At 47.6% G+C, this 23,852-nt stretch overlaps 1 protein-coding gene across 2 annotated transcripts; it reads right to left on the bottom strand.

Moving 5' to 3' along the window:
• Nucleotides 1–745: 745 nt before the first annotated feature.
• Nucleotides 746–23,772, bottom strand: ITGA2B (integrin subunit alpha 2b). 2 transcript variants are annotated; one of them, XM_078155968.1, is made up of 31 exons: nucleotides 16,257–23,772; nucleotides 15,388–15,509; nucleotides 15,099–15,196; nucleotides 14,651–14,819; nucleotides 14,395–14,444; nucleotides 14,141–14,186; nucleotides 13,741–13,869; nucleotides 13,536–13,583; nucleotides 13,316–13,359; nucleotides 12,955–13,008; nucleotides 12,682–12,734; nucleotides 12,290–12,498; nucleotides 11,985–12,167; nucleotides 11,562–11,607; nucleotides 11,088–11,198; nucleotides 10,934–10,989; nucleotides 10,671–10,822; nucleotides 10,142–10,267; nucleotides 9,894–9,961; nucleotides 9,314–9,461; nucleotides 9,083–9,175; nucleotides 8,857–8,936; nucleotides 8,024–8,104; nucleotides 7,423–7,552; nucleotides 7,071–7,223; nucleotides 6,436–6,567; nucleotides 5,053–5,166; nucleotides 4,767–4,868; nucleotides 4,476–4,595; nucleotides 3,875–3,928; nucleotides 746–1,066 (listed from the first exon to the last, which is right to left on the bottom strand). In XM_078155968.1, the coding sequence occupies exons 1-30, from the start codon at nucleotides 16,442–16,444 to the stop codon at nucleotides 3,902–3,904; spliced, it is 3,132 nt and encodes a 1,043-aa protein (XP_078012094.1). In that variant the 5' UTR covers nucleotides 16,445–23,772; the 3' UTR covers nucleotides 746–1,066; nucleotides 3,875–3,901. The 2 variants fall into 2 exon arrangements, with proteins under 2 accessions (XP_078012094.1, XP_020853356.1); XM_020997697.2 differs by lacking the exon at nucleotides 3,875–3,928.
• Between the last annotated feature and the right edge of the window lie 80 nt (nucleotides 23,773–23,852).

Raw genomic sequence — 23,852 nt, 5'->3', positions numbered from 1 at the left:
TCTACCTCCCTCCTTCCCATTTCACCCTCTTCCTCCCATCCCTTTCCCTCCCTCCCATTCTATCTCCCTCCTTCCCATTCCACACTATTCCTCCCATCTCCTTCCTCCCTCCCATTCTACCTCCCTCCTTCCCATTTCACCCTCTTTCTCCCATCCCTTTCCCTCCCTCCCATTCTATCTCCCTCCTTCCCATTCCACACTATTCCTCCCATCTCCTTCCCTCCCTCCCATTCTATCTCCCTCCTTCCCATTTCACCCTCTTCCTCCTATCCCCTTCCCTCCCTCCCATTCTACCTCCCTCCTTCCCATTTCACCCTCTTCCTCCCATTCCTTCCCTTCCTTCCCATTCTATTCCTCTGCTTCCTATTCCTCACTGTTACTCCCTTTCCATCCCCCTCCCTCCAATTCCACTCCCTCCCCCATTCCACTTTCTCATTCCTAATCCCATCTTTGCTCTTTCACATTCTCACACTCCCTCCCCCTACTCCCAACCACCACTTTCTACATCCTTACCACCCTCACCCAGATGCCTCGGGCCGAGGTTGAATGGGGATTTATCTATAGTGACAGGAGACAAAAAAAATTAATAACTCACAAAGAGATTGACCCAGATATGCCCCCCTCATATTCTCTAATTCCAGTTCCTCCACTGACCACCACACCTTAGAAATACTAGTCTCCAGAGGGCATCCAGGCCAAGTCCTTCCCAAACCCGCCCTCTCTGATCATAGAAGACAGAACCATATGTGATAAATGTTAGATTCATTTATTGGGGTTCATTTTTTAGAGGGAGAATAGCAAGAGAAGCCTGGATTTGAGAGGGCTGTCTGGCTGGGTTTCAGGGTGCCTTCCTTCCCTCACCCTCCACACACACAAAGAGTGGCTTTAGAGGGTCGGGGCAGGTGGATACGACCAAAGGAGAGAAGGAAGGGCAGTGAGGGTAACAAGCCCAGGTAAGAGACCAGGCCTTCCTTCAAGGTAGGAGGGAGGAAGGAGAGGGAGTACTTATTTATTCCTCTTCCTCTTCTTCTTCTAAGGGTGGGCGATTCCTTTTGAAGAAGCCAACCTGGGGAAAGCAGAGGAAGACGGGAGAATAGGATCATCAAATATTCCAACTAAGGGACCGGCTATTCCAACATCCAGAATTTTACAGAGGAGGAAAAAGAGAAAGGAAAAAAAGAGACAGGAAAAAGAAAAGGAAAAAGAGAGACCAGTTCAGATTCATCAAGAACTTGGGCCTGCAAGTCATAGATTTAAAGGCCGAGAGACTTGACAAGTCATTGAGTATAATTATTGCCTCTTTGGTTAGAGGAGGAAACAGGCTCAGCAAGGGGAGGTGAGCTACCCAAGGTCTCAGCTGATTCAAACCCAGGCCTAATGCTTCTAGTACTGCTGCTGCTTCTCAAGGAGACTGGAACAAGAGAATACTGGTTCTAGGTAGATTCACGGCCTTCTCTCCCCAGAGGAATGGGAGCTCTCAGAGGGATAGGTTTTCTTTGACATAGCTAATGTCCACAGCCAACTTTCAAGCACTGATTCCAAGACTTTAAATATGGCATAAACAACTGAAGGTATAGAAAACAGGAGAATCTGTGCCCTAACTACCCTCTTAATTCTGTTTCTACCACTCCTCCCTCCCACCCACCCCACACCCTAACATTTGTTGTTCAGTTGTGTCTGACTCTTCATGACCCCATTTGGAGTTTTCTTGGCAAAGATACTGGAGTGGTTTGCCATTTCCTTCTCCAGCTCATTTTACAGATGAGGAAACTGAGTCAAATGGGGTTAAGTGACTTGCCCAGGATCACACCACTAGTAAGTGTCTGAGGCCACATTTGAGCTCTCCAGCATGATTTTTTTTTTGACCCTAGGCCCCGGACTTTGTGCACTATGGCGCCACCTAGCTTCCCCTGCCCTACTATATCTTCAGCAAAACTAGGAAATAGGCCAAAATCACCTTTGCCCACTTACCCCTTTTTCCCATTTCATTACTTTTAAACAAACATTCAACAAGCATCTATTAAGTGTTTACTATGTGCCAGGCCAGAATACAGAGAAAGCGTGAAAACAGTCCCTATGCTCAAGGAGTTTTATATTTGTATTTTGGGACACCAAACTCCTACTCACAGGCTTGCTCTTTTCAGATTCCTTTGCTAGGTGTTCATTGGTCACACCCAAGTACAGTGGGTATTCGACAGCGCCCTGTCCCGGGCCCTCTTCTCCATCCACAATACTTCACTTGGTGCCCTCATCAGCAACCATGGATTCAATTATCATCTCTCTGCTGATAACTCTCAAATCTATTCCTCTCACTCTAACCTCTCTTCTGACTTCCAGTCTCATATCTCCTATTAGATATCTCAAACTGGGGTGTCCTGAAGACATCTGCAGCTCAACTTATTCAAAACTGAACTCATTATCTTTTCCCCAAAACCCTCCCTTTTTCTGTCAAGGGGCCCACCCACCCTTCCCGCCAGCCAGGCGCACAAACTAGGTGTCATCCTCCACCACTCACTCTCACTCCCCAAATCCAACCTGTTGTCAAAGCCTGTTGATTTTACCTTCAAGACATCTCTTGCATTTGCCCCCCTTCTGCTCTCTGGCAACTGCCACCACGCTGGTGCAGGCACCCACCACCTCGAGACTATTGCAAGGGCCTTCTGGTTGGTCTCCCTGCCTAAAGTCTCTCCCCACTCCAGTCCACCTTCTCCTCTGTCAAGACGATCTTCCTATAGTGGAGACCGTCTTACCCCACCACTATTCAATAAACTCTCGTGCAGGTGTAGGGAACCTGCAGCCTTGAGGCCCAGGTCTTCCACCCCTGCTCTAGTGGCTCCTGACTTCCTATAGCCTCCAACATGAAATATAAAACCCTCTGGATAGCTTTGAAGCCCTTCATAACCAGCCACCCCTCCTCCTTTCCAGTCTTTTTATACTTTACACACCATCCTGTGATTCAGTGACCAACCTGCTTTCTGCTTCCTGAACAAGAAACTCCATCTTCTAACTGGGAAGTGGATAGAGCACCAGGCCTGGGGTCAGGAAGAGTCCTTTTTTTGAGTTCAAATCTGGCCTCAGACACTTACTAGCTGTGTTGAGTCACTTAATCCCATTTGACTCAGTTTCCTCATCTGTTAAATGAGCTGGAGAAGAAAATGGCAAACCACTAGTGTTGTGACCCTGGGTGAGTCACTTAGTCCCATTTGCCTCAGTTTCCTCATCTGTTAAATGAGCTGGAGAAGAAAATGACAAACCACTAGCAATGTGACCTTGGGCAAGTCACTTAACCCCATTTGCCTCAGTTTCCTCATCTGTCAAATAAGCTGGAGAAGGAAATGGCAAGCTACTCCAGTATCTTGGCCAAGAAAACCCCAAATGCGGTCACGAAGAGTCAGTCATGATTGAAACAACTGAACAATAACATTTTCCTAGGCTGTCCCCCATGCTCCTCTTCCTTATCTCTGCCTCTTCACTTCCTTCAAATCCCAGGTAAAAACCCCACTTTCTATAGGAAACCTTTCCCACTGCCTCTTAATTCCAGTGCCTTCCCTCTGTGGATTATTTCCATTTTATCCCGTGTATAGCTTGTCTCTACCTAGCTATTTGCATATTGTTTCCTCCACTAGACTGTGCGCTCTTTGAAACCAAGGACTGTCTTTTGCCTTTCTTTGTATCCCTAAAGCTTGGCACAGTGCCTGGAACACAGTAGGTGCTTAATAAATATTTATTGGCTGACCAATATTTCCTTCACCCTTTTAGGTGCAAGCTGTTCTCTAATTGGTCCAGTTCTCAGTCAGTTTCCACAAGTATTTATTAAGCCCTTACTAGGCGAAGACTCATCTTCCTGAGTTCAAACCTGGCATCAGACACTTACTAGCTGTATGACCCTGGGCAAGTCCCTTCACTCTGTTTGCTTCAGTTTCCTCATCTGTGAAATGAGCAGGAGAAAGCAATGGCAAACCACTCCAGTATTTCTGCCAAGAAAACCCCAAATGGGGTCAGGAAGAGTCGGACACAACTAAAAGAACTGAGCAACACCATAAGATTCGGCGGAAACAATGATACACACTTCCTGGGGGGGCCCCTAGAAACCAATTCTGCAACAAAGGTGAATAACAGTGGATAGCAAAGAAAAGCAAAGTCAGCCCCTGTTCTCTATTATACTCCTTCGTTCACTTGAACAAAGGTATTGATATCTCGCCATAATTCTGTCCCTCTCTCTTCTCCCTCACCTCCCCCCCACATTTGTCATTTAAGAGAAGATTGGGACTACGCTGAGAGAACAACACTTATTCCAAAGGAATGAGCCTCGGGCGCTGCATCCCCAGGTTGTGAGAAGTCTTTGGGGGCAGCGGATCTTCTCAGATCTCATTACATGACTGGGTGGCTTCTTAGTTCCACGATAGTAAAGGCTAGACCAGTGGGCTAGCCTTGCCCTTCCTCTTCTAGGCCCCAGCCTCCCCTTGTGCCCTTACCTTCCACATTACAAGGATGAGCAGGGCCAGCAAAAGTAGACCGCCCATCACACCCACGACCACCCACCAGGTGGGAATCTCCCTTTCTTCCAAGAGTACTCGAAGTAGATTGGTCTGCACCTGGGTAGACAACCCCCCAGCTCCATTTCAGAAACACCCCTCTGCATGGGGTCCCCAGCATAGGTGAACATACCCCCCACAACCCTCTGAGTCAAGATCAGGACCCCTGGTCCCCACCTCCTCCCCATCCCTTCGGGCCTAGCTGATGCAATCCCACCCTCCTGAACCAACCATAACATTTCCATGAGGTAGGCTTTCAACAGGCACATCGTAAGGCAGCCCAGAGACATTGAACCAGGCTTCAGACTTCAAGACAAACTGTTCCAAGGGCCTCTGGTATCAAGGAGGGGGTCAAGGAAGGAAGGGAAGGTAAGGAAATACTGTCACCCAGCATGAGTCTGAGCACATTAACCTGTATCCACATATAAGTATGTCTCATGTACATAACCCATGCTTTCTCCGGGATTCCAGCAGTCCAGGGCTGGTGCCCTGCCCTGTTGGTTACCACCCTTGGTACCTTGAAGAGGCCAGGCGGCCACAGAATGGTGGATATGGTGACCATGGACCGCTGGCCTCGCTCCATCTGCTTCAGCTCGCACTCCACCCAGGTGCAGGGCCAAGTGTCGCAGTTCTGCCAGGGATATTGCCAACCTGTTAGGTTACCCTCGGCTCCCCCCAGGTCCCCAGCTCTCTCAGTCCCTCCACTCCCAGGCTCACTCTTCTCCTCCCTTGCCAGGCAGAAAATGAGGGGGTTCATTACTTTCCATGGACTTAATATGTATATAGCCCTTTAAGGTTTGCCAAGCCCTCAATGGACATTACCACCCTTGAGCGTCACAACATTCCCATAAGGCAAGTGCTATTATTATCCCCATTTTACAGATAAACACTGAGGTTAAGAAAATGTTGAAAAGAAGTGATTTGCTCAGGGTCACATTGTAAATGTCTGAAATGAAAAAGTTAAAGCCAAGTCTTCCTGACTTCAAGCCCAGAATTCTATCCATGCTGACTCTACATACTAATGTATATATATTATATAGATATATGTATAAATATGTGTATATGTGTATATCTATATGTATTATATATGTATGCATGTGTGTATATATATATACCTCTGTATATACACACATGTATATATACACACACATGTATATAGGTATATACATATATGTGTGTGTGTGTATATATATATATATATATACACAATCCATTAGGGCAGCTAGGAGGCACAGTGGATAACAGCACTGGGCCTAGAGTTAGGAAGATCTGAGTTCAAATCGGACCTCAGACATTTACTAACTGTGTGACCCTGGACCAGTCGCTTAACCCTATTTGCCTCAGTTTTCTCATCTGTCAAATGAGCTGTAGAAGGAAATGGCAAACTACTCTAGTATCTTTGCCAAGAAAATCCCAAATGGAGTCAGGAAGAGTCAGACACGACTGAAACAACTGAACAACAACATTCCAACCTATTGGTTTTATAGATGGGGAAACTGAGGCCAGGAGAGATGAGATTTGTCCAAGATTACAGATAGCAAGGAGCAGAGTCTGGATTTGAATCCAGGTCTTCTGACTCCGAATCCAGAGTCCTCAGTAAGTATTTATAGGTCTCCTCCTCAGTAAGTATTTATAGGTCTCCTTTCCCCAGCTCCTCCACCCCAATCCATTCCCCATTCATGTAGTTCCCAGGTCTTACATGGGGAACCCAGACCACCCAGACCCTATATCTAGTCGGGGATCATGACAACAGGTAGTCATCATTAGACACACTCGGGGAAAAGGCTGCTTTGAGAAGAATGAAGCCTATGGTGAATGGATAAAAGAACTGAGCAAAGGGCTTCCTCCCCAGGTGGCCCTGTCCTTGTCCCCACCCAAGGGCACAGGATAGACAGCTCACCAGGACTATCGGTTCTTGGAGCTCAGAGGGCTCTAGATGCTCTGGGATAAAAACATTCCTCTTCTCTCGTTCGTGCTGGAAAGGGTGGGTGGGGGCAGAGCTGGGAGCAGGGGTCGGTTGCCCAACTTTCAGCTGCAGAGGTAAAAGCGTGGATGTCCTCAGATTCAATGTGCCGACCAGCCCTTCCTAATCTCCCTAGATGGGAATGCTCCCATCTCCCCTTTCACATTCTCAGCCTGAGGGTTTTCCCACTAGAACATCTGGTTTCCCACTCCCCACCTGAACGTTGTTCCCTTCCTCACCTTTCCCCACTCAATTTCAAGGGAAGCTTTGTCTTTTTCCTCAAACCTCCGCCAAGCCTCTTGTATGTATATGGTGTGTTGTACGAGACACTCTTGGACTACATGACCTCTGACATCCCTTTCAGAATTCTGGGACAGCTGTCCTGGCCCTCCTTCCCCTTCCTTCTTTCCATTTTTCCTCTTTTTTCCTTGAATTGGACTTCTTTCTGCTTGACCCCAGGGCTCCCTTGGTCACTCCAATCTGCCCTGACTTGCGCTTCATGGATTTCCCTTCTCTACCAGCTGTTTCCCGCCCCACACTTACCCCTCCCTGCCATCCTTGTGGATTCTTACATTGAGAGGATTGGGGGGAGGCTGAGCAGAGCACTGGAGGCCCCCTTGGGCCTGAACATCCAGCACGTAGAGCAGGTCGTCAGTCTGGGAGTGGCTAGGGAAGCCTATCTGAAGCCGAAGCCCAGTCACGGTCCCTGGACCCTGGTTGTGGAGCTTGGGAAGGAGGAAGAAAGGGAGTCAAGCATGGAGCCCCCAGCCCCCTTCCCTGACAGGGTCACCCTGTACCCCCTCCTCACCCCCTTTCATCCAAACCTGGCAGATCACAAGTCACACAGGGCGAGGGACCAAAGGTGCAGATTTTTTCCCCCAGCCCATCCTGAGTCTAACAACATTCTACCCAGCTGCTCCATACCTCAAATGCATGTTCCACCTTGGAAATATCTTCCATCTTGTAGGTACTCCTGTCTACAGTTATTGGGTCCTCGTTCCCCAGGGTCCCCTCAGGGGGTGGGGAGAGTACCACGGAAGCTGGGAAAGAGTTCCTGCCAGACACCAGAGCCCCGACAGGGCTGAGCCCCCTCCTTCTTGTACACATATTACCCTTTCATCTCATTCCATCCCCCTCCCTCCCATTCCATCCCCCTCCCTCTCATTCCATCCCCCTCCCTCTCATTCCATCCCCCCTCCCATTCCATCCCCTTCCTTCCTATTCCATCCCCCCTCCCATTCCATCTCATTCCATCCCCCTCCCTCCCATTCCATCCCCTCCTCTCCCATTCCATCCCATTCCATCCCCCTCCCTCCCATTCCATCCCATTCCATCTCATTCCATCCCCCTCCCTCCCATGCCATCCCATTCCATCCCCCTCCCTCTCATTCCATCTCCTCCCTCCCATGATTCATCACTGTCTCCCATTCCAGTCCCCCCTCTCTTGTCCTATCCTCCCTCATTCAGCAGCTTTCCCTCCCCTTCAAAGACCCAATGCCTCCTTCTCCAGACTCAGCCCCCTCACCCAAACAGCTCCACATGGGCTTTGGCCCTGACTGGGACCTCCAGTCGAAAAGCTTCACTGTTGGGATTTTGACTATTCTTGCTGTTGAGGGAGAGGAAGAAAGGAGATGGAGGGGAGGAAGATATGAAGGGAAGGCTCCCCAGTCTGGGGGCACCACTGGGGCCTCTGTGGTGAAGAGAGAACTAGGACTGGGCTTCCCTGGGAACACATCTGGCTTCTCTGAAGTTTCAGGTTGCACAGCCACAGGTGACTAAGGGCACAGAAGGACTTCACTTGTACTATGGCCTGCAGGAATGGTTTTAAACGTGGATGCCTGAGAGACCCTAAAACTCGTCCCTGAGAAACAAAGGGAATAAACTTCTTCCTTGGAGGAAGTCAACTGAGCCGCTGATGAGCCTTCTTGCCCAGGAGTAGGGGCAATGAATGAGATGAGGCAGCATGGCAGAGGAAGGAGCACTGAATTTGCAGGTAGGAGACCTGAGTTCTAATCCTGCCCCTGTGACCCAAAGTCACATACTCCCTGGTCATTAAGTTCCTTATATGTAAAATGAAGGGCTTGAACCAGATGAACTCTAAGGTCCCTTATAACACCAACATCCTATCACCTTTCTAGATGAATACATCACTAATGTTCCGATTTGAGGGGATAAGGGCATAGATGTAGCCTCATTATCTCTTTAAAAAAAATTTTAATATTTTTTGTTATGCGTTAAAACAATTTTTAACATTTTTTTAAAGTTTTGAGCTCCAAATTCTAACCCTCCCTCCCTTCTCCCCTCCCTGAGATGGTAAGCAATCTGATACAGTTTATGCATGTGCAATCATGTCATTACCTCTTAATCTGTAGCATAAAGGAGACACTGTCCCCAGCTTCCTCCAGGTTTCCCACACTCACCAGCATCAGGATTCTCATCTGGAAAGGCAAAGAAGGGCAGGTCAGGGATACTCCTTGTCCTCCATTCCAGCCTAAAGGCGAAATGCTTTAGAACCACTGGTTCAGACACCCTCCCTCCCTCCCCCTCTTTGTCCTCCAGCCAGGCCAGGCCATTTCCCCGTTACCCTGGCATCCTTCTTCATGGGGTTGCCCAGTTCACACAACACTAACTGACTCTCATTCTCCTTCTTCTGGATGCAAAGTAGTTTCTCAAAGTTCTGTGTAGGGGAGGCAGGGAGGGATTTGAATTCACCAGTACCCATTTGAGGCCAGCAACCCAGAATAGTAAATACCTTTCAGGCTCAGAGAGACCCACCACTCCTGAGAAGCACAGAAGCAGCATCAGATGCCCTTACCTTGACGTCACTCAGGGCCTGCATGAAATGGGCGCCTCGGGGCAGATGGACTGCCAGCTCAGCCTCATAGGCACCCTCACCTTCATTGGAGGCACTCACTTGCATCTCTAGCACATTGTCTGCCCCAATGAAGAGTGGAGAACCTTTCCTAGAGGAAGCACGGTGAGAGGACAGCTATGGGCATGGGCCAGCCAAGGGGTGACAGAGCCATGTAGATGGGGTGGGGCATAGATGGTACCCATAGGGTGGGAGGGCCAAGGAGATGGAGGTTGGGCATTGAGAATGTGGGCACTGGGATGGGGTTAGAGGAAGGTTCAGGGGAAGGAGATAGAGAAGATGGAGAGAAATGAGAATAGAGGCGACAGGGTTCAGAAAATCACAGCTCAGAGCTGGAAGGAACCCTCGTTTTGTCTGGCATGACTGCTTTCCTTCAGTTATTCATCGAATTGAATTCTCATCTTACAGATGAGAAAACTGAAGGCCTGAGATGTTGAGTGATTCATCCCAGGTCATAGTGGGAGGAAATAGGCAAAAGCCAGATGGGAATATCAGACTGGGGAGCAGGGAAAGGCCGGCTCACATGCTGGCAGTAAGTTGTAACTGAGGCACGCATAGGTCATCTTCCCCACAGTCCAGTATGATGCGAGTCTAGAGGGAAAGTTGTCACATCAGGAGTTTGGGTCCAGGACTGAATAATTTTCTCATTCTACTCCCTTTACCCCATTACCCCCAACGCTGACTGGCAGCCTCAGCCTCTTCTTCACTTTCCTTCTCTACCACCTCATTTCTCAAGGTCCAACCTGACTCCTTGGCTAACTTTCCCCTTACCTGCTCCTGTACATGAGTGTCTCCATTCAGTACGAGGGGCAGGGGGCCTCTAGCCCCCTCGTTCTTTAGGGACACATTAAGGCCGAGCACGATGGGGCTCAGCTTGTCCCGGAATTCAGTCTCATCCTGGAGGTGAGATAATGGGAATGGAGAGTAAGAAATACCCTGCCCCTAATACATTCCCTCCCCCCCCCAACACAACACACACACCAGAGATTCCTCCAGTCTCAAACCTTCACCTTGAAATTCCCACCTCTGTTCCCTTACCTCACCATCCCAGCCTTCACTACCAGGAGTCATGGGGGCCGGGGTAGAAAGAGGAAATGTCAAGAATGAGGTATTAGATTTTTTTAAGCTACCATTACAGCTCTTTGAAACAATTTAACACCAATTGAAATTCTCTAGTGGGCATTGGTGCAGTCATCCTAGAACAGTATCCTACTTAAATATTTTATTTTTCTAATGAAAATTTGCCCTGGTGCTCTTTAAACTTCTGACACTGTCAGCCCCAATCTTGCCCCTACTCTACCCGCAAGAAGGCCTTGGCATCATGGCAGACAGGGACATGTCCACTGGCTAGTTCTAATTCTAGAGTGGTGCTTGATTGCAGAGAACTCAAGAACAGCACCCGCCGACCCTGTCGTGGTTTCAACCGGTCCAGCTGTAGCTCAGCATTTATACCTGGGCACAAAAGAAAAGGATGGGCAGGGAGAGATGAGCTAATGCCAGCGTGCACAAACCCACCAGATGTGCCCAGACCTGCATTCCCTAAACCTGGACAGTGCCACTCACGAAGCTTCTCCGGGATGTTGTGACCAGTGATGCTCATACATATCTGGATATTGAAACTGGGAGGGAGAAAGGAGTCTTTAAGCATCGAGGTCCTCAGGCAAAAGCTTAACTCATCACTCTCAAGGAGCCCACATCTGTACCCTCTCCTCCTCACCAGCTGACTGCAACGGTGGTCTTTGGGTTGGGAGGTTCACAGTTCTTCACAGCTGGGTTCAGCACTTCTGGCACCAGTAATCGGACAGTAGCCAACACCACGGGCTGGGCCCTAGGGAAGATGCATTAGACTCCTATGTCTCTGTTGTTCAGTCATTTTCAATCACGTCCAACTCTTCATCACCTCATTTGGGGTTTTCTTGGCAAAGACACTGTGGTGGTTTTTGCCATTTCCTTCTCTAGCTCATTTAACAGATGAGGAAACTGAGGCAAACAGGGTGAAGTAACTTGCCCAAGGTCACACTGCTAGTAAGTGTCTGAAGTCAGATTTGAACTCAGGTCTTCCTGACTCCAGGCCTGGTGCTTTATCCATTACATCACCTGCCTCTTTACTTCTACTGTAATGTGGCCCCTATATATTTCTTAAGGGAGCCACAGAGATCCCTTATGGGAACTGCTCCATGCCAATGCTCACCTGTATACGGCCACTTGGCTGGCTCCAAATGCCCCCACCAGCAGGTCTGTGGGCACAGGAGGTAGGGTCAGAAATGAAAATTCTGCATGTCAGGCCATATCCTCCCCTCATCATAGCTTAGAAGCTAGGGATTGTTCTTTGTTTATTCTTGTCCTTCTCCCCCATGGAAATTTGGACTAATAAAGCTGCGTAATTAGGGATCCAGATGTAGGATTCAGCTTCGATCAAAGAAGGGGAAAAGAGGTCTGGAGACCATGGAATGGTAGATCTAGGTGTGGGCACCAAGATAGAAAGATTTCCTAGCTGCAGTGTTCCTTGGCATTGGGAGGCATTATCTGAGGAACTCTCCTACCTAGTTTGGGTCTATCCCAAGAGCAGCCACACTAGATTAGAATGGGGGCAGCCTAGGTGGGAACAAGGCACCTGGGTATCCATTAGCATCAATGTCGGCGGCCCCTTTCAGGGCAAAGCCAAATCCAAAACCTTGGTGGAAAGGGCTATCTAGAACTTGCGATGGGCGTGGGCTCAGGCCCTCATCCTGTCCCCGGAATATAAACACTCGGCCCTGTCCACTGGGGCCTCCAAATGGCGCACCTACGGCTATATCTGAGAAAGGAAAGAGGAGCAGTCATTATGCTTCTTCATCCAGCACCCTCAGAACCCAGGTCTATTCCTCCTTCTCCTCCTCCTCCTCCTCTTCCTCCTTCTCCTTGTGCCTTTGACCTCACCATTGTACCCATCCTGGTCCAGATCACCAACAGGAGCAATGGCTGAGCCAAAACGCCCATATAACTCTGTGCCAGTCAGATGCCTGGGGTTGCCCAGGATCTGTTGGGTTCGCTGCTGCAGGTAGATGTATACCCGTCCTACTTCTGCCATCTTTCGGTTGGCTCGATGTTCCATGAAGAGTGGGGCACCTACCAGCAAGTCATCTCTCCTGTTAAATGGTGTGATTGTCATCCCAAAGAGGAGGAGGATAGGACACCAACCCTACCAGGGGGCTATGGGAAGAAACTGAACTCAGTCCTGGTCTCATTTCAGGCACCAGGCCTTTTGAAGTGCTAGGTATGATAATGCCCGGTAGGATGCTTCCCCACAGTGGGATTTCACCGCTCCTCACCCATCCCTGTTGATGTCAGTCACGGCCACTGTGTGCCCAAAGTATGATGCAACCTGTAGGGAGATGTGTATTACATTCCAGGGTTTCTATACTTTTTCAACTCAGGGCAATCCAAATAGTTCTCAACATCTGGACACATCCCTGCCCAGTGGCCTTGCACATGACATTGACAACATAACAGAGTATAGGCAGGCAGAGCCCCCCCAACCATGGACTGCCTTCTCCCACAGCCCAAATCCCTCCTGCCCCATCCAGGCTCCCTCTTCTCCCAACCTGCTCTCCTTGAAGAACATGCAGGACGCTGAGGTTCTGGTAAAAAATCTCCACCTGTGGGGAGGGTGGGGTCTTGGTTCCACTAGAGACAGGGGTGGATGTCTGGGGAACCTAGGGGCTTGGCAGGAATCATGAAGGGTCCTTTTGACTACTGGCCCCATTGTGGGGAACCCAGCCAATCATGAGGGATCCTATTAACCACTGGTCCCACTGGGGGGATGGTCTGGCAATAGGAAGGGAGATGAGAGAGGGGAAAGGGAAAGGTACTTTAGGAAAGGTCATTCTGGAGTTGTGGATTGAGAGGATAGGAACTGAGGTGCTGGGGCAATGGTGATGGAATTAGGAAGACTGAGGAACTCACCGCTCCCAGCGTTGTGCTCCAGTTGGGGGTACCCAGTACATATTCTAGAGAAGAACAGCCCAACCCCTGATCAATTTGGGGACAACTCCTTACCCTGGGGTCCATGAGGGCCACTTATCTAGAATTTTCCCTTTATGTCTCAAGGGCTTGGAAATGCCTCCCTCTCAGGGATACCTCCCTGTTCTCAACCAAAACCCCTTGGTGGATGGAACTATCTTACCTGTATCTTTAGGGTTTTCATTAAACTCTCCCACAGCCACCGAGTACCCTGTGGACAGGGAGTATTCATTGAAACGGTACTGCTCCCCCACCCCTCACCCAGGCTGAGAACTAAGGAAAAAAGGACTGGGTGAGGCAAGATGATAGGAGTAGGAATTATCTGGACAGATGACCATGGGTTGGAGAATGAGGAAAGGACCCAATACCCCGGTAGGCATCCCGGTGTTCAGACGTAAAGACGTCCTTAGTCAGGCGCTGGGAGGGCACGGTCCAGAGGAGTGAGGATGGGGTATAGCTGGACATGATGTCAGAAAGCTGAGCCCTAGCTAGCAGACCTGGTGAGTGAAAGATGGTTTGGTTTAGGGCTAGTGAGGTCTTTTCCCTGCAGCACCCCTCAGTCCAGCGACCCAGTCCAGAACTGGGGGGATGGCGCAACGCAGCTCAGGGTGGCATTCCCATTCCAGTCACTCGGGGGGTCAAGGACGGTGTTCTGACACCCATCTCTCCTAGGGAACATTGGGGAAAACCTCAAAAGTGTAATAGGAAGCTGGAGAGGGGAGTTGGGGCTGAGTATGGGAGGGGAAGGGGCTGACCGAAGGATGATACCTATGAAATAGTAGCCTCCAGGAGCCCCCAGAACCAGCTCCCCAGACTGAAAAGAAAGCACAGAAGATGAGAAGAGAAGCTCCAAGCTGACAGACGTTCCCCCGCCCCCCCCCGGCCCCATTCAATGATTCAAATCCAAGAAACGTTTAGGAAGGTCGTCTTATGGGCCGCTAGACATGGGGCCCCCATTCTGAATCCTATCCCCCCCCCCATTCTAATTTCTCTAGTCCTCAGCCCTTGCACTCTTCATTCACCTGGGTGATCGTGGAACTGAACCCTATTTCGCAGTAGCGCAAGTCTCTGCCTGGATTCGGATAGGAAGAGAGATGCGAAAAGAGAGGAGTCAGGTTAGTTATTCACCAAGCCAAGAGGCCGCTCCCGACCACAAAAGGGCAGGACTACAGAGAGGGGCGTGGCCCTCATTAGGGTCCTCCTCAGAAGCGTGGCCACTTCTGGGGGTAGCCCCGAGGGAGGGACTGGGCTAGTCGCGGGGGCGGGGCTGTGGCTCACGGTAGCCGTAGTTCCCCAGGTAGAGCGGGTTCATGGCATTCTCCCGGCACGGTGCATACTCTGCCCGACGGCCACTCTTAGGGTGGGCCACGAAGCAGTTCCCGACGGGTGTCTTTCCGGCCTCCTCGGTCAGCTCCAGCGCGTTCCAATGCTGCCAGGGAGCGCAGGCCTGCGGGAAGGGCGGGACGCAGAGGGTCCTGGGGATAGGGCTCCTCTCTCCGCAGCCTCCCTCACACTCAGGGGATTGTGACCTGGCTCTGCCTTCCTCCCTCCTTCCCTCTCCGTGCCTGTCCACGGCTGCCCAGTGTTCGCTCTGTGCCCATCAGAACGCCTCTTCTTGCTGCCTATCCAATGCCCAAGCTCTAGCTGGTTCCGTGCCAGTCTGGTGCCCTACTTCATACCTGCCTGGTTCCCATCACTACAAGACCCATGCTTGCCCAGTGCCCACCACAATGTTGTCCTTCCAACTGACGACGGATGCACCAAGTCCCTGCTTGGTCTTGAAGGTTTTGAAGGTGATGGCACCCACCCTGCTGGTCTGATCCTCTAGAACACAGGGGAGAAAACTTGGGTTGGAGATAAGCAGGGACCACTTCCCATGGTCTCTCCAACCTGCCCTGCTCTCATCCCAGCAAAGACCTCTCTCCTAGTGGAGTTACCTCCCCCCTCCCCTCCCCTCTATTGCTCCTATCTCCTCTCCTCCCCCATTCCCTTCCTGTCCAGGGCCCAAGACTCACTGAGGTCAAAGGTCAGGGGGCTGCAGGTAGTCCCCTGGGTCGCCCAAGGACATAGGAACACACCTCCAGTCTCCTCCCCCTCGGGACTTAAAGCCCGTGGGGCTCCCACAGCGATGCCAATGCTGTAGGCAGAAAGGGCCCTGAGCTGAGGTCATCTGGCCAGCATCACCCAAGGGGAGCAGGGACAGGAAGATGAGCCTGATCAAACATTGTGCCAAGATACTGGGGCAAGGATTCATAGTAATTTAAGATGGAAAGTCTGGTTTTAGGAATGATAAACCATACGACTGGCTGTGTGCTGTGGGAAGAGTGTGATTTCCCATTGGGAATCACAGCCTAGCCCGGGGGAGAATAAATATTGTCTGGTCTTTAGTTCCCCCCCCCCCAATTCAGCCTGAATTCTCTTTAAGTATCTGGTTGTTTTCATGCAGACCATAGCATGTTCAGAGTCCCTTACTTCAAGTCTGCTCTTTCTAGCTAGGTCTGTAATGCTTCCCCCACCCCCACTCCCTCCTATCAATACAAAGCTTTATCTGTCCTGCTCTCAATTCTTTAGAAAGGATCATATCAACTCCTTCCCACAGAGGTACAAATGCTCAAAAAGAACTAAAAGTGGGACTTCTCCCAGAGATAGATAAAATTTTAACAAAGAAAGACTTTATTCAGACCATGGAATGGAGAGAATGAAAGGTAGAATTTCACACTCTGGGTTGGTACGTGGATGATTTGAGGGACCCAGGTACCAGCTACTTTGCCCTAATGTTCCTAAAGCTTTGTTTGTAGATGCACTCATACATCCCTCACCTTTTCTCACTTTGGTCCACCCAGGGTACTCACTCCACCTTAGTTTCCCTTGGCTCATGACTTACCCGCCATAACCATCCTGGTAGAAATCCAAAGCAAATCCAAAGTAGCTGCCATTAGGGCCCACATAGAGGGCTGGCTGTGCAGCATCCAGATTCAAGGCCCAGGCAGGGGGAACACCACCAGGCACCAGAAGCAGCTGTATCCATCTCAAGAGCCACAGAACAGGCAGCAGGCACTGAGTTCTAACCATCCTCCTCCTGCTGATGCCCCCTGAATAGGAACGTCTTTAAGACAAGTTCTTTTCTTTCACCCCACCCCTGCCAACCTCAGGAAGTTGCTCCTTATCAAGCCAGCCTCCAAAATAACTCCCTGAGTGACAGAGATGAGACATCATTTCTATAACACTACCCACTGAGTCTGCTGGTTAGGCAGGTGGAAGAAGCCACTCCGGGAATGAACGCATTGGGCTGGCACTCAGAACCGTGACCCTTGGGAGCTGTGACACCCCACAGTTAGGGGGCAAGATCTTAACCTTCCCCCAATGGAGGAAGAAAATACTTCTTTCCATTTTCCCTTCCCCCACCTCCTCCCCTTGCCCGGAAGACACAACATGCTAATTATCAGTGGCAGCTGTTTCCTTGCTTCTAATGACCAACGATCGTTAACACAGCTCTGCAGCTTCCTCTAAAGAAGTGGGGTTGGGGTCGTTCAAGTCTTATCTAGTGCACTGGTCATAGCAAATTCATGGGCAGTAGGGCCCAAGGCCTCTGGCATTTAGTCTGCTCCAACCACTCAGCAGAAGACAGATAGTAAGGTTGAATTAGAGTGAAGTGGAAGCATTGTGGCATGGGAATGTGAGGGAAGCAAGCTATCCGGAGCAGGACACAGAGAGCACCCTGCCAAAATGAGGAAAAAAGGGCATGGGGGCAGAAATAGCAGTAACCAAGGAAGCAGGACAAAGAGGAAGAGATGCCCATCCACCTGTATCCCTCCACTCAATCCATCCATTGTGCTACCTGCAGCCCCAGTTCTGTTGTTAGATTTCTGAATATTAGGCATGTGCCTTCCCCTGGAAATTACTCTGTATAATTTTTTTGTTGTTTGGTTATTTGTTGTGTTCGACTCTTCATGAGTCCATATCAGGTTTCTTGGCAAAGATACTGGAGTGGTTTGCCATTTCCTCCTTCAGATAATTTTACAGATTAGTAAATTGAGGCAAATAGAATTAAGTGACTTACTAGTGACTTGCCCAGGGTCACAGTTGGTAAGTGTCTGAGGCCATATTTGCATTCAGTAAGATGAGCCTTCCTGACTCCAGGCTCCACACTCTATCCACTTCAGCACCTACATTTTTGCTATACCCTTCCAATAGAATAGAACTCCTTTAGGACAGAGAGTATACCTAACAGTGCTTGGGACAGAAGCACATGTGCGTAACACATGCTTCTGAATAACCCAGAGTCACCTTACCCACCCTTGTCACCACTTGCTGATAGCCCTGTGGTGCCAATGTACTAGCGCTAAGCCTACAGTCAGGAAGACCCCAGTTAAAATTCAGATGAAGAGTTAATACGCTATGTGACCCTGAGCAAGTCACTTAACCTTTGTCTGCCTCAGTTTCCTCAACCGTAAAATGGTGATAACAATAATTACATCAACCTCACAGGATTGTTGTGAGGATCAAATGAGATAATATTTGTGAATTGCTTAGCACAGTGCCTGGGACATGGTAGGGGCTAAATAAATACTATTCCTTTCCTTGTTCCCTTTGTTTATGCACTTATTGAAACGAGGTTTCTATCCCATCTATGTGTTGATTTCATAGTTATGATGGTGTTCCACTGGAAATGTGTGAACCCTCAAGGCAACAACCCTTTAAGCCACATATAACCAAGTTGGGCTTATGCATGCTTAAGTGTGTACTGGTAATGATAGACTTGAACTAAAATGTTTTGAATTAATTCACCCCCCCCTTCCTGTCCCATGCCTTCAAAATCCATACCATATCTGATGATTAACCTTTCCCATTTGATTGTTTCCTTAGTCTCCCCAGTGCACAAGGTCAGGTGGTCAGGTTACATTTGCTTCTGTTGAACATAAAATTCAATTCTATAAATACCAGTGTTTATGTGCCCAGCAATATGGAGGACATGAAATTGGTATTAAGATAGACCCTGCCCTTAGGAAACTTAAAGCTCACAAAAAAAGGGACACATAGTAACAGAGAAGCATATATGATGAAGGGTCAAATTAAGATAAAACACATAAAATGTTCTAAGTATTCAGAGACCAATGCAGAACAAGTGGTTAAGGGAGAAGTGGGATCTGAACCAGAGAGTATAGTGTTGGGATGGAAGCTACATCATTGGGTTTCACCACTAATAGAAGGTAAACCCCTGCATTCGAATTTAAAAACTCAATTGGAGAAGGAAGAGTGGGAGATATAGCTAGAAAAGTACTTAAGATGAAAAAAGACCTGAATTTTAGTGGACCGCAAGGTCACTGTGAATTAATGGCGGTGGCAGATCCTAAAAATGCTATAGCTGCTCTTAGGCTCACTAATATAAGCACAGTGTCCCAAATAGGCAGCTTTTGGCCACACTATGCTGTCTTGATCAGATCGCATCTGGACGAGTCATGCATGGCACAATTTAAGAGGAACATTCACAAGGTACAGCATGTCCAGAAAAGGGGACCAGGACATTGTCTACAAACATCCAAAGGGTAGCCATGTAGCCCAAACTTAGGAGCCATATCAATCAACAAACATTTATAAGGTGCTTACTATGTACTATGTAATGTATGCTAAGTGCTGGGAATATAAAGGCAAATTCAGCCATCCTTAAGAAGCTTACATTCAAATGGGAAAGACAATACATAAATAAAAAGATACAGCTGAGAAGGCCAGGAAAGCTCTTCTGCACAAGGTGCTGGGTCTTGAAAGTCAGAAATTTTAAGACAGGGACATCTATACCACCCAGGGAATGGACGAACAAATCATGGTACGTAAATGTTATGGAATACTATTATAATGTGCTCTTACCAGTGTTAACAGCCAACCGGAATTCCAGAGGGCTAACAATGGAACATTGACTAATGATGAAACATGCTCCCCACCTCCGGACAGACATGTGAAAGACTCAATTCAGAATGAGACAATTTTTTTTTCCTTAACACAGCAAATGTGAAAATTTGTTTTGGTTGACTATATATGTTAGTAATGGATTTTATTTTTTATGTGTTCTCAGTTGGGCGTGGAGGATTGGGCTGGTAGGGTGAAAAGGCAGATCCTGGACAATTAAAACAAATAATTTTAAAAAATGATTTAAACAGTGGGTAGTGCAGTAGATAGAGTTCTAGGCCTGGAGTCAGGAAGACATGAGTTCAAATCTGACCTTAGTTAATTAAGAAATATGGGGGATGGTAGGATCAAATGAAACTCCTGGGTTTGTTTGTAGACAGCAAGGGAGAAGCTAGTAGATGGCAAAGAGTTTGAAGATGATAGTGGGGGTCAATCTGCTGGAGAAGGAAAAGGATAGGATCAAGGTTATTTATTGGTCTTGTCAAGCCGAAGGGCTTCCTTTCCATTATACTATAGAAAATGGAGGAAGATTATGGGAGATGAGAAGTGGAGAGAAGAAATTTCTCAGCAAAGGCCTCAATCATTTTGGTCAAGTATGAGGCAAGGTCCTGAGCTGAGATGGTTGGTGGAAGGAGTGCTGTAACAGGCAGGAAGAGATGTTTGGGAACAGCCACCATGGTGAGTGGAATACAGCATCACTTAGGGAGAGGAGTGCTTTGATGCAATAAAGGCCATTAACAATTTTGCAGAAAATCAAACTAGCAGTTTTGTGACTTCCCCTATTAGCTCTATTCAAGAGCATATAAGTAAAAGTAGCAGATGATGCTTGTAATCCAATGTTAGGGATAGACTATAGAGTTGAACTGGCTCACCAAAGGATTGAGATTAGTAAGGGAGAATAGTGTACCTACTGTTGGGAGTGATGGCCTGGGAAAATGAGAATAGAACAGGGTTGAGGTCATAAGAGACAGAAAGATAGATGTCAGACAAGGGAATTAGGGGTTCATAATCATGAAATGGGTACATTTGTGGGTGATGGCAAGATCAAAGCAATGACCATCTAACTCTTGCTAAGGTGGAATGGAGAAATAGGTCGTGGAAACAAAACAGACTGCAGAATAGGAAACAGGATATTTGAGGGAACATCTCTATACACACACACATCCTCTCACATGAAAGGAGTTGAAGACTGTGAGCCAACACTACATTCATTGAGTAAAGAGAGTGTATTGGAGAATTAGGATGGTCAGCAGATAATCTAAGATCTGTATTGTAAATTTGGATCTAGGAGAAAAGGCTGTTGGGTCAAAGTGGCAGAGGGAATCAAGGAGTATTTTGACTATCTCATGATGACCCTGCAGGGGTGGGGAGAAGACAGAGAGTACTCTGGGAAACATTGTCATCAGGAGGGAGCCAAGTCTCAGTGAAGGCCCAAGCATGGGAAGAAGATAAAGTTTCATTTATGGAGCAGGCATTCCAGAGGCAAAGTGAAAAGGGCAGGCAGATTTTGACTTGAGCACTGCTGGGGTAGGAGTGAACTGAACAGGAATGATGAAAGAGAAGCTGAGGTTTGGGAAAGGCTTTTTTCAGCAGCAGCAGAGTTTCAGTAATACTGGAATAGGGAGTGTAAAAGGGGGTGAGAATATGCTAACCATTGAGGAACGAGTACAGGTAGATTATCAGTAGATGAGAAAACAAGTAATTAGATGGATAAAGGTTCTCCCTGAGGTTCTTGGGAGGTGCTGCTGCTTGTCTTATGAATCCCTGGAAAGTCCATCTCACAGCACGCAGAAGAAGGTATGGCTTAGCAGCTGCAGGTGTGATAAGCCAATGCTGCTTTACCATAATGGATCATTTGGAAGCTAGTCAGCATTTCTTCTTCCTTAACCATCTCCCTTGTGCACCTCAGTGGCACAGCGGATAGAGTATGATGCCTAGAGTCTGGAAAACTCCTCTTACTGAGTTCAAAAATGACTTTACCACTCCAGTATCTTTGTCAAGAAAACCCCAAATGGAGTCATGAAGACTCAGACATGACTTAACAACGACCAGACCCCAAATAAAACACAAAACCTTCTTCAAAGTCCTTAGATGAAAGTGATCTCTATCCTAAAATCTCATGGTAAGGCTGTATATCTCTTTTTGCTCAACATATTTTGCCTCATCAATTACTTGCACATTTTATCCTCCTATAAAGTATAAAAGCTTCCAGGGGCAAGAGTTTGTCTTATTTCATCTTTGTATTAGCAGGGCCGTGTACATAATTAACAGCTTATTTCTATTACAATAGTTTACAAAGCATTTTGCATATATTGTTTTATTTGATTCTCAAACAACCCTGTGAGGTAGGTATAACCGTCATTTTGCAGATGGAACCTGAGGCCTGGAGAAACACACAAACAGCTACTAAGTAGCAGCACTGGGACTTAAAATCAGTACTTTTTCATTGTATGTATGAATGATTAAGCACTCACTATGGGCTAAGTGCTGGGAAAAACAGGAAATACTCCCTGCTCTCAGTGAGCACACATTCTAATTGGAGGAGACAATACATAAAACAAAGTTTAGCTGCAGGGAGGATGGAAAGGCCTAAAAGCCCTAAGATGGCGCACAAGCTAATGTCAAGGACCAGGGCCCATTAGATTAAACTGCAGTGTCAAAAGGGTCTGTGAGGCATAGATGCAGAGCACATGGTAAAGCCTGGAGGACCTCAGGATGCAGCAGCAGAGCAAAGCCTAAGGGTTGGTGGCTGTCCCTTCATTGGTTGGAATTGATTGGTAGTCTCTTTTTCAATGAATGTGAAGAGTTAAGTAGCCTAGATAAAGAATGGGAAGGGAAGACAAGCGTCCCTGCCAGTGGCTTTTCCTGCTCAATGTTCCTGGAATTGGATGTAGAAGACATTCTCCAAATGGGAGAACTATGGTCAATGGGGTTTAAGTCATTATGATTTTTTAGGCTCACTTTAAGGAAGAACCTCCTAATGATTAGAACTATTCAACAATGGAACAGGTCCTCTTGAGAGTGAATCCTCCATTAATGGAGATGTTTCAAGGAGAGAGAGTGGGATTGGTTTTCATGGGTGCTGCAAGGGCCAGGCCATATTCCTACCAACCCTAATATTTGGCTAGGTAGTGTGAATGAGGAAGAACATTCCATGTGGTGGTGAAGAGGAAGAGTAAGGGAACGGAGGAAATGAACACAGCACATTTGTTAGTGAAGAGTCAACTGAAAGAAAAAGAAGGATCCCACTGAAATGTAATGAGACTTAGATAAGAGGGGCCAGATTATGAAAGATATTGAAAAAACAGATATGGAAGTCTGAACTTCATCTTGAGGGCAGTGGGGAGACACACTTCTTGAAGGTAATCTGATTAAAATGGAAGATTAATCTGACAGTTCTATCAGTGGTTTGGAGGGAGCAAACAATAATGGGAGTTAGTAAGGCCAGCTTATAATGCTATTGCAGTAATCCAGGCACGAATGGGTTCAAGTGATTGAAGGGGAAATAGAAATAAACGGATACTATGAAACATCTGGAAGGAAAAATTGAGGGCACTTGGTGACAGGAGGTTGTGAAAGTCAAAGACAAATCCAAAGTTTTGAGTCTGTGACTCGAACAATGATGGTACCACTGACAAAGGAATGGAATTCTAGGTGTTTTACCTTTGGGATTGTGATCTCCCAAGAATAAGACTGGTATAATTTATTTCCACACTCAGTATGCTATTTTTAATACAGCGGGTAATAAAGATTTGTTAACCAATCAAACTTGTTTCTTAGCAGAAATAAAGCTAGTGGTACCTCAGCAGTTCATGCTCTATCTTTTCCTCTATCATCCTTCACTCTTCCCCATGCCCTGACCACAACACACATATAGCAAATCTCTGCTATTCAAGGCTTATCAACTAGGCACACTGATCCCAAACTCCAAGACAGCCTTCTCAACTATGCAATTGAGAGGTTCCCTTCTGGTTAAAAGTAGAACAGATGTGTGCAAAGAAAAAGCAAAATAAATATTCCTTGTTCTCTTGCCAAACAATCCCACCTAAAAAGAGGGAAATTGGCCTCTCGGGTGGAAAAACCAGAAGACAAAGCCATTAAACAAGAGGTAACATGAAAATCGGATTTATCACTGGTCTTTTATCTGCTTCGCACCAATTAGGGCATGTTCTCACGTATGTATTTCTGCTCATCACTAGGTCTGAATCTCTGGAATGCTTCAGAAGAAAAATTTCAAAAGAAAAATCCATGCCTGGAATGTAAAGCTCATCGTGAAGGGTAAGTAGTACCCTTAAAACTCCATTATTCTATGACCAAACTTTTAAGTCAATGGGAAGTCACTTTTGAATCACCCACAAAAAGAGGTAGAGTGCTCTGCACCCATGACCACCAAGGAAAAGGTGCCTGGGTTGTCTTCATCCTTCTACTTCTCTACCAAGTTTTCTGAGCAGGTTCAACAGGTATATGATCCAAATCCATCCAAACTGTTTTGACTCGACTCTGTACCTTGGCAGCCTTAAGGTGGACACAAAGGTGGACCCATTTATCCCCATCCTAAGTGAAAAGGGCTGAATCA

Source organism: Phascolarctos cinereus, unplaced genomic scaffold (genome assembly GCF_003287225.1).
Source record: "Phascolarctos cinereus isolate Bilbo 61053 unplaced genomic scaffold, phaCin_HiC Scaffold_5;HRSCAF=322, whole genome shotgun sequence".
NCBI lineage: Eukaryota > Metazoa > Chordata > Mammalia > Diprotodontia > Phascolarctidae > Phascolarctos > Phascolarctos cinereus.
Note: the sequence above shows the minus strand (reverse complement) of the source record. Positions and strands in the feature narration are given on the sequence as shown.